At 31.8% G+C, this 11,061-nt stretch overlaps 1 protein-coding gene across 3 annotated transcripts in view; it reads right to left on the bottom strand.

Annotated features, from left to right (window-relative positions):
• Positions 1-3,501: 3,501 nt before the first annotated feature.
• The window catches only part of LOC108907543 (methionine-R-sulfoxide reductase B1), a 9,717-nt gene continuing 2,157 nt past the window's right edge, over positions 3,502-11,061 (bottom strand). For 2 of the 3 annotated variants that reach the window (XM_018711275.1, XM_018711277.2), the window contains one exon: positions 3,502-4,416. In XM_018711275.1, coding sequence (XP_018566791.1) covers positions 4,223-4,416 — 194 coding nt within the window. In that variant the 3' untranslated portion in view covers positions 3,502-4,222. The remainder of the gene's footprint in view (positions 4,417-11,061) is intronic. The other variant, XM_018711276.2, reaches the window with a different exon arrangement.

Genomic DNA, 11,061 nt, shown 5'->3' with positions numbered 1-11,061 from the left:
TATAAAAAAAAGAATCGTAATGGGGTGCGATGAAGAGATCAGTTCACGTCTGGAACCCTGTTCCTACAAAAATCCCTTTATTCTCATAAACTATTTGTTTTAAATGTAATTTATTATAAATCCAATTCGTTATGTAAATTCCACATATGTACTACATTTCACCTCTGTACGCGCCACTGTTTATTGTTCCCTGCTCTACGATCAAGCTCGCCAGGTTAGTATTTGACGTATAACCGACCACTTCGTACACTCGATGCACCTGGCCGACTACAGCTAGTACCAGAACACAGTGCGTATGCGGCGGTATTTCAGATTTTACATTCAATTTCATTTTAAATTTGAAACGGTTCATCTTACGCCTCCTAAAAATGATGACACGATTTTCCTTTGATAAAAGACCGACAATTTTTTGCTCTACTTTGCATCGTATACGATCGTACTATAAATGTCATTCATTTATTGATAGCAATAAATTCATGAAGAAAATGTAAAAAAATACTGGCCCTTATTTTTTAATGAATTTTTAGTGAATTCAGGTTACATATTTATTTAAAGATATAGTGCCAACAATGCTGGTGATAAAAATCATTAAACATTATTTAAATTCTTCTTGGTCCTGTTAGAATTCTTTATTAACTAATTCAAGTTACCTTTTCATCTCCCTGTACAGATAACAGAATTCACTATAGTCAAAGAACTACCTACCAATGAAGTTTTAACACTAACAGATCAATTTCTAATAGATAAATAATTACTAATACAATATAAAGTAGTGCACACAAACACTATTTTGGAATTGTCCTTATCATTCTTAAAGTCATTTTTGTCATAATAACAAGCTGAAGTTATATTACGAATAGTAGTAAAATAACCTCAGTTATTAGATGTTTTAAAATAAATATTAACATTCAAATTTGGCCCTGCTGAGTAATTACAATACAAAATTTAATTATGTAATACACTCATAATATCTTCAATAAATTCATCAACTTCATGAATAAATTTATGAATTCATGAATTTCTTTAATTGTGTAAAATTGATATTAGATTGATCAAAATACAACGTTCTTCATTTTTTAAATCAATTTTACAAAATAAACTATTATAGGTATAACAATTATAACCATTTTTGCACGCAGTAAGTGGAACATGTTGAATGATTTTCATATTGCGTTGTCCAATATTTCTAGAGTTATTCGCCTTATTTTACCGTGGATAATCAATTGTAACGAGATTAATTTAAATTAATCCATTTCAGAAACAAATGGAACTATTTACGTTTCTACAAATCGTCACTATTTTTTAATTCTAGAAGTTGAATAAAAAATAATTATTATTACGTTGTGTATCTGCAAATATAGGAATTTTATTCATAATAAAATGTATTGATGTCATTATGTGCAAACAATTAAACATGAAAAAGATCTTTTGAAAATATTATTAGGAAACGTTTTTGTTTAAAAAATATTACTTTTATTCAATACTTATTTCCACATTGTATATAAAATAAATTATGTTATGAGGTATTTCCTTCTATTATTTAAAATATGTATTTTCAATTACGTATGTGGGATTTAATTTTAACCAAAATTTATCTCATTTCCTGTAACATATCAATGGTATTACCACATATCTAACCCATATGCGAAACTCCTTTGATAAGGCACAGATGCCGCCGTTGACCTTGTCCATTTAAACTGGATGCTAAACGTTGCCAGATTGGACAATAAAAATTGATATCTGAAGTGTTGCCAATTAGAAATATTGAATGAACATGAACATAAAATGCTTACACCTACATTTATCACTTAATTGATAAAGTGTGTCTAACCGGGATGATAAATTAGATAACTAATATATTAAAATAAAATTGCTAAGTGTTCATTAATTTTTTGTTGAAATAAAATACCTAATAACAAATTATACACATGTTTAATTTTACATTTTTTATATTAGGAGTTTTACTAACANTCAAAAATGACGTGTTTTTCTAACATTTTCCAACATAACTTCTTAAATATGCAGTTTACAGAAAAAACTATTACTGATGAAATTGTTTGTTATGAAATTTGCTACAAGATAGATCTATTTTGATACCTGCACATATCATTTATTTTGTTGCAAAATAGTCAAAACAACATAAGAAGGTGATGAAAATCGAGATGCTTTGGAAGCGTAAAACTGACAGGCAAGAAATTGTCCAATTCTACTATAAATGTAGATGTAAGTACTTTAAACGATTACAAAACGAAATTCTAAAACCCGATAAAAATCGGTCTTCATGTTCACCACAAAAATGTTTATTTTTCCTAAGCGAGTTATGATTAATGCAATTCATACATTTCCTCTCATGATTGCCGGATCATATAGAGCAACTAGTATTTTTTTACATTCATTTTTTTTTTCACTTAAGTTCCAAAAAAACCTTTTCTCACAGTGGACCCTCTGACTTTTGAATATACTTCAATCATGACACTGTTGCTGAATTTATATGCCAATTACTTTGATATCAGATTTACTATAATAGCACATTCTACGTCGGAATTATGCGACAGTATTTGCTTTAGAATTTGGTTAGATGACAAGATTTTTGGAAGATTCATATATAAGTAAACATAGGTTTAACTTGTTTCATAGAGTGTCACATTTTCTTATGCAATTTATATTGTGTTATGTTTATGTGCCATGCTTTGATTTGTCCGTGGAAAACTGATTTTCACATTTTAACACCTTTATTAGATGTATTATTCACCTTAATCCTCAAGCCAGTCAAATTAATAAATTTTTTCATTTCATAAACTATATAATAATTGAATTCAAAGACCTTACCACTAAATCATCTGTGTATTCTTTTTGCTGAAAACTTGTTTTATTAGTGTGGGTGTCTTCTTCAGATTTGCACCATGACATACCTGCCTTGCCCATGGTCCATGGTACTCTAGATCTAATTTTTGCAGTTGTACGATATATTGTAAATCAATGATTTTTCCATTAACAATTTCTCACACTGATGACACTTAATTTCTTTATATACATAATAAGATTTGATTACATTTTTCTGTGCTCTTACACAGATTTTAGTTGGAATTGTGTTAGTTAAACACACAGTCCTCAAGTTTATTTATTTTGAAAAACTTTGAGACTACTTATATTGAGGCACTTTACATGTATAACAATACATTTATCATCAGCATATTTAATTTTATTTTTTCTAGTATTGCTTCCACAAATACAACAATTAACATCAGAAGTTTCAGACACATCCGTATTGCCTTGACTTTAAATATATGAGTACAATTTTTGGACACCCTGTGCTGATACATTTGGTTCAGAATTTAAAGATGTATGATTTAATATTGGGAAATAGTATACAATGTTATATTAATGAAATTTTATTCCTTGACAATGAATTAAATAATTAAACATTTATAGGTAGTAGAAATTATTCATACTTTCTCCCATTTTTTTTTCTAAAGACAAGGACAAAAATAAAAAGCCATATGACAGAGAAGAGCAACACTGTATTCACTTTATAAATATACTCAACAAAGGAAATTCACAAAAGACTGCTATTTAGTTATTTGATTTGAACTACGTAATATAATATTAATTAATCTCAATTAAGAAAACCAAATTATAAAAACAATTTGTATTAATTGTTTAACTACACTTTGTCAATACACATTCTTATTAGTGATAACGCCAGTGAGTTAAATTTATTTGATTAATCTAAAATGAAAAATAAATAAGATACCAAAAATATATATAACACTTGCATTTTAAGGCCAAAGTTATCCATATCACCGATAAAAAAATATTTAAAGTGCACCAAAAATAGTTCATTAAAATTTAATTCCCTAGTGTATAGCCCATTGTAATGAAACTTACTTTTTTTACGAGCTTAAAGTCTATTTAAAGGACGGAAGATCATAGTAATTAATGGCTTAGAATGATAGCGTTTAGAGTGAAAATAAATCATTACAAGAAATGGACAAAGATTTGTGCAATTGTATCCCTTGAAAGAAATTTTGCTTTATCAGTAATATCATGATTATATTACAAGACTCATATCTTAGACAAAAGCTTTAATGAAGTACATAGTCGGCAATATTTACTGTCTATAAAACCAAGTTGAGAACATTTTCAGATTTGATTGTAACAAACATTTTTGGGCAATTTAAATATTTACAAACGTTTTCTTGTAAGTTACAACCTGTCAGCACTAGCTATCTCCAGTTTTATCTTCTTTATTCTTTGGTATAAATTTTAGAGAAGCGGAGTTAATGCAGAATCTTTTTTTGGTCGGTGGAGGTCCATCGCCAAAGACATGGCCTAAGTGTGCTCCGCATTCCACACAGGTCACTTCAGTACGAATCCTCCCTGGTTGGGATATTAGGAGTAAAAGGTTTGCACCAACTATCAAGGTAGGGAATACAGGAATGTAAAGGTAAGGTATGCCCCGTTTACCATATGATAATGCAAAGCCAAAAATAATAATGAAAGGAAACATAAATTCAAAAGAATTATAAAAGAAACACGGAAAAGATGAAAACCAAACAAAATGAAAATGAAGATGAATGACAAATGTTTATCGTAGGGGTTGAGGGGAAGGAAATGGAAAAGAAAACAATCACAATTAGCTTTCCCAAGGAAAATTTGACAAACCAACACACCAACAGAATACTTTGGAAAGCATAGTGAGTTAGTTTGCAGGTTATACTGTTGCACAAACTAGCATATTTCTACGGACTAGGAAGTGTTAGGATATTTAGGATACAAAAATTTCACAACTGGATTATTCACCTCTTCTCAGAATTGTCAAGTTATGTTACTAAATCATATGTATAATACAGCTGGGAAATATGAATACTGCACTAATTAATATTCTACACAATATATAAGTAACGAAGAATGTTCAACGTTTTATTTTATTGAGAATTTCTGTCACAGAGAAAAAAATAAAAAAAAACCTTTGCTACAAGTCAATTAAGGTGTTTATTTTATAAATTTAGTTTTTTCTAACAACAAATATTTAGCATAGAGGAAGAAGATAACGCATGTTAAGGTTATGTTTGGCATACCTTCTCCAAATTCAATCTCAAAATAAATTAAACTCATTCACAGTCAAATGTCAGTTTTTTATTTTGTTTACACTTACCTTATCATTGGGAATATCTAACGATCCTTTAAAAAATGATTTGAAACACGATTTATCATTTAGCAGAATAAGCGTGGACTTAGAAAAATTAAATTTATAAAATCAACCTCTCGACTGAAATATAGGGTTAATACTCAAATAAAAAATTATATCTATTATACATAGTAACACTTAATCATTAACATTTTCTGCTTCAAGTTTCACTAATAAGAGTAATGTTACATTCAACTAATAAAAAAAATATATTAATATTAATAAAGTTATAGTTAATAGTTATGCAATCTTTAATAAAATATTAACTGGGCTATAATAACGAGGATATTATTTTACTCTTTTACTGTAAATGGTAGACAATGGCGTTTTTAATAGATTTTATCTGAATTTCTAAGATGCACAATTTTTAGAAAATTTTTGAAGAGTTCTGGTTTTCAGTTGTTCTGGAAATTAACTCTCCCATTTTAAAGGACATTTTTTAAGCAACAATGTTAATATGAAATGTTAATTTGTCAGTTTTTGAGATAGAGATGTACCTATTCACATTACTTTAAGACTAAAACTAAAAAATGTAATAGACAATTTCCTGATATATCAAGACGAAATTTCAAGATATTTTCTTGGATCCACCGATTTTGCAGATATACTCATCCCTCCAATTTTTTGCATGTGATAATGTTGTCAGATTATTTAAATAGAACTTAAATGTTCTAAATTCAAATATAACAGCAAATTATGTATTTTATTTATTCAATATTTTCCCATATAAAAAGTGACGATCTGTAGAAATATGTGATAGCTAGGGGGTCCAAGTCCCGGGACCAAAAGGCCATTCGGGACTTCGGGACCTGGCTAAAAAATCCCGGGACTAGTCCCGAAGTCCCGAATATAACACGTAGGCGGATTTTTTACCTTATTTACGATTTACGACTAGGACGAATGGTAAATAAAACAGCTGTCTACCATTTAAAACGTTGCAACATTTACTAGACAACTAAACATACAAAATAAAAACACAAAATAACAGGAAATAAATGTAAAAACATAAACGCAAGTTTCTATACATTTAATGAAACACTGAAACGTGGAAGTTGGAAGTCGCTTACGTGACATCGCTAATCGCTATTCGCTCTCAGTTGATTTTGATTAAAATAAAATTTTAAGGCAACTAAAGCATTAATAGATTCATTTCCCAAAGAAGATCTTACTTTCGTGGCGAAAGAACCGGCTACTGAAAAAGCCCTCTCAGATTCAACACTCGTAGGAGGAATGGTTGACAAATATTCATAAGCCAACTGCAAGAATTGGCCACGATTACCCCCGTTTTGAAAGAGGCTCATTTCCTTTTCTATAACGGTTTTGAAGCTGCCTCGTCCCGATGGAATTACAGCTATTGGTGACACCATTTTGGCATTTTCCAATGCCATGTTTAATTTTTCTTTCAATGATGTGAAGTTAACTTTATCTTGGCGAAGTTGAGCAAGAGGAATTTCTTCTTCAGAATCTTCCGCTTCCACCTCTATTGAAACTGTTGAACAAGACAACCTTTTCACTAATTTTCTTATAAATGTTGAAATCGTTTTGGTATCTGCATCTGCTGGAGAAAACCATCTTTTCGAAATAGCCAGATAATCTTTCGGATTGGTTAGGTAACTCATTACTTGGGAAGCTGTAGTTCTTCTCTCATTCACTCGGGCTTTAAGTGAAGCGAACAAACGAATACTTAAGGGGCTATTTATTTGTTTCAGCTCCTCAAACATAAAATTGAAAGCAATATCAGATGTGTAAAGATTTGCATCACTGCGACACAAAGCTAACACGGTAAGCCTGACAGGCTCCAAACAATTCACAAGTCCTGTCAAAATTTCAAAATCGGCATTACTCAATGTATTTGGAATGGCAAGGTCAATTAGAGTTTTCTGGATACAATCTTTCAAAAGGGTAAAACGTTTTAACATGTCAATCAAACTATTCCAACGTGTCCTGCAGTCTAAAGCGAGCTGCAACTCTTTATTATGTTTTTCTTTAACATACTTTTGCAAGGCAACGTTTTTAAGGGGCGATTTTCTAAATAGTCTTACAACTCTGCGTACTTCCTTTATAAGAGAATTGATGTTATAATCCATTGTTAATTCGAATTCCTCTTCTGAGTCATCAACAACATCAAGTCTTCCATTTTGATCATCCTCTTCAACTTCATCTACTTCGTCGTCATCAGCATCTGCTTGCTCATAGTCATTTCCACTGATTCTGGATTTTGATGGTTTCGGGGAATACAGGACATCTATAATACCAAGTTGAATGCCATGAGCAAAACACAATTGTTGATGTGCTTCAACCAGGCACCCAGCTTTGACCATGACACTGGCACCATCAGTGGTCATGCTCACAATATCTTTGTCCAAAGATAAATTGAATTCTTTCAATTTATTTTGTACCAAATCTACACACACTTCAGCTGGCACTGACCCCACTATTGGTACTAAACCAATATTCCAAATTTTTATTTTAGAACAGACGTCTATAAAGCCATGGATATTAATATTGATGTATCGTTTATTACGATTTGACGTCCACTCATCAAAAGTTATACTAAAACACCTGCCATTTTGCCGTAATTTTTCAAACTGTTGTCGGTAATTATCGAATACTTTTGTGCAGTAAGAAATAATCTTTTTCTGTATTGTAGAAGGTGAAAGGGGAAGGTTTCCAAACCCCCTGGCTTCTAAGCCTCTCCTCAAATCTACTGATTTTATGAAAACCCTGAATGGAAATCCATCGACAGCAGCCATTCGTGCAATAACAGCGTCTAAAGAGTTTTCAAGTTTTTCCACTGTTCCGTGCTCCGGCAAGTAAAAATCGCTTATTTTTCGTTGTTTAGAAGAGGTAGAGGGTCCATCTACTCCATCTTCATTCTGCTCATCATCACTAATAGTTTCAGTTTGATGACTTTCAGGAATTTTCGTGTTTTTGTCTTTAATACTTTTATTTGTATGCATTGCAAGATGCTTATGTAATCCCTTTGTGGATCCGCCTTTAGTCATGAGTATATTAGAACAAAATTTGCATTTTGCTGTTTGTCTGTTTGTGGCTATTAAGAAACGACTCCAGACAGAATTTTGATCATTACTTTTTGAAGGATGATTAATATATTTTGCATCGGTTTGACAATGAGATGCCATTTCCATTTATTAGGATTTACTATCTTATAAGAAGACACCCTTCTAAAATAAAATAAAAAACATTTTAACACTAAATGAATTTAATTACAGGCACAAAATTACCTTGTTTGCAAAAACTCTCTAGCTCTAGAGTAGATTTAGACCTCCTATTTCTCCTAACCTAACCTCGAACTCCTATAAAAATATAGACGAAAAACACAGGTTCTCTAGCGTGACGTCCGACGTGCAACGCATAAAGAAAATACATCAACTAACAGAACAGCACCAGCCAACAGTCATCAAGCCTGCGCAGCGATCGGAGTCGAACCCCCCTCCCAACGTAGCGGCAGCGAGATAGAGCGCAGCAAAGCCGGCAAATACAGTTGCAGTTTAAACTGTATTTTGTGAAACGTGCGCAACCTTCTACTCTACCTCTTTTCGGGACCACCGTAGGTCCCGGGACTAAGGTTATGGTCCCGGTCCCGAGATTAATCATGTAATCCCGGGAAATTCCGTTCCCGGGATCCCGGGACTGGATGCACTACTGTTAACCACTCATATTTACTGGACCAATTTTTACTAAATGATTTGTTGCTTTCGCAATTTCTTCTACTTCTTTCTTTCTTTATTTATGAAATTTTTCATGTTAAGCGTAGATCTTAATTATGAAATAAATAATTTATCATCAAAAGTTAACGTACCAAATTTTTTATCTAATATTCACAATATCACCATTGCTACTCACCTATTTGCGAATTTCACTTGCCACTTTGTTTTACTCCTAACTGTTAAACAATATAAATGAACCTAAACCACTACTATTAACCCTAACCTAGAACTTACAACTAAGTCATAAGGCACAAGGAATAAAATATAAACAAACAACAAACCACAGATTATACGCAAGAGTCCGAGGAATATACGAGTGAAGCCGAAGGGCTTGTCCGGTATCGTAGGGTTATTTTATGTATACTCAAATGATAATTTATTACAAATCTAATTGAAATTCAAAAAATGTAATAAATAGTTTCTTTATTATTTGAAAAAATAAATAAATATTGGATTTAAAAGTCCTAAACATAATTTACTTACTTCCATATTTACAAACTCGAATCTATTAAAAATTTCTCCGCAATCACCCTTAATTCAGTTTAACAGTAACAAGTTAAAAAACCTTAATAACTATAATTATCACTATCAAATAACATTCAACATAGCATCATAGATATTTATTTTTAACTTAATTTACAAATTATTATAAAACGAATTTTTTTTCGTTTACTAAAATTAGTTTTCTAGAATACCTTTGCAGGGAAAAATTATTCTAATGTTTAAAAATTCATTTAAAGAACAAAATTACAGCAAATAAATATATAAATATTTCCAACCGCTGGGGAAAAGCTTGTTTCGATAGGGATAAGAGGGCTCGCCTGGCTTGGGCCAATTATTCTAAATTAGTGAACGACTTACGTTTTCGATTACTCTCTAGCCCTAGGTACTCATAAGCAGGCAAGGAAGCGGTCACGGCCTAGCCCCAATGTTATGTTGGTGGCTGCCGAGATAACGATTAAATTATAAATTTTAAAAATTAGGTAGCGGACGTTTCAAAGAAGGTAATGTATTTTAGATTTAATTTTATAAGAATAAGGTCAAATCATTTATGTATATCTATCAGTGGCGGCTCGTGAAGGAGGACTCTGGCACTCCGCCCCCCCAGATATTTTCAAACTGTAAACTTAAAATAATTTATTCATTTAACACGTTGACTGCGAGATAATCTCAATGTACTTTGTCCGTGACTGCGATACATATCTTCGGGGATATGTAACAAAACTTCTTCTGTGTGCGGTACATATCCCTGAGGATATGTAATTTTTTTTACATTTGACCCTATAAAATTAAAAATAACACAATTATTGCTATAAACTTGCATGTATCTGTAACTATATATCCTAGGATAATAACGTTTTCATTCGCAAAGAGTTTTGAAAAGAAAATAATAGAAAATTCATTATTTCTAAAAACTACAGATTCTGCAACTTCCACAAGATACAGTAAAAATGTGATTATTGAGATCCGCATATTTTTTATAATGAGTACATACCTCCCGGGGTATGTACCGCAGTCAACGTGTTAAATCAATAAAAAATCTAAATAGCACGCATTCAATTTGTCTTGGATGCCTAGGTTGGTTGCATAAAGTGCATGTACTCCGTGAACGTAGTTCAGATTAATGCGTTCTGCCATCTATGATCGTACCAAAGAGTTATGTTTGACAGCGTGCGCAATCCCCACTCCATCGCGGTCGGTGAAATCTTAGTCCATCGTGCAAGTATATTTTTACATATGATTGGACAAATTGGCACGTGGAGGGTGTAGGCGACGATAGACTCGCACGCTTTGTTTTGGACTCCACTTCAGTGATACGGGTTATCACTGAAGTGTGGTTATACGTGTTTTGTTTTTGCTTTGGCGCTTTTTAAGACATTATAATTTATAAGTTTAAGTTTAAAATGAGGGTTTGTGAAATAAAAAAACTTGTTATTAGTAAATTAAGTTTAGAGGAAAAATTCAAATTGAAAAATAACGGACGTCCAATGCCAGTGTTGAATTTAGTTCAGGTGCAGGAAGAGTGCAAAAGTAGGCCGGCTTTCATTCGCAAATTTGATAAAACATTTATGATAAAACCGTGTGGTTGTGACGAAACAAATAGATTTTTTTTTTGTATGTTTATTGTTTGGAGGAGGT

This window comes from Anoplophora glabripennis, unplaced genomic scaffold, assembly GCF_000390285.2.
Source record: "Anoplophora glabripennis isolate ALB-LARVAE unplaced genomic scaffold, Agla_2.0 scaffold326, whole genome shotgun sequence".
Classification (NCBI taxonomy): Eukaryota; Metazoa; Arthropoda; class Insecta; order Coleoptera; family Cerambycidae; genus Anoplophora; species Anoplophora glabripennis.
The sequence above is the reverse complement of the archived record's forward strand: the minus strand, read 5'-3'. Positions and strand labels throughout refer to the sequence as shown.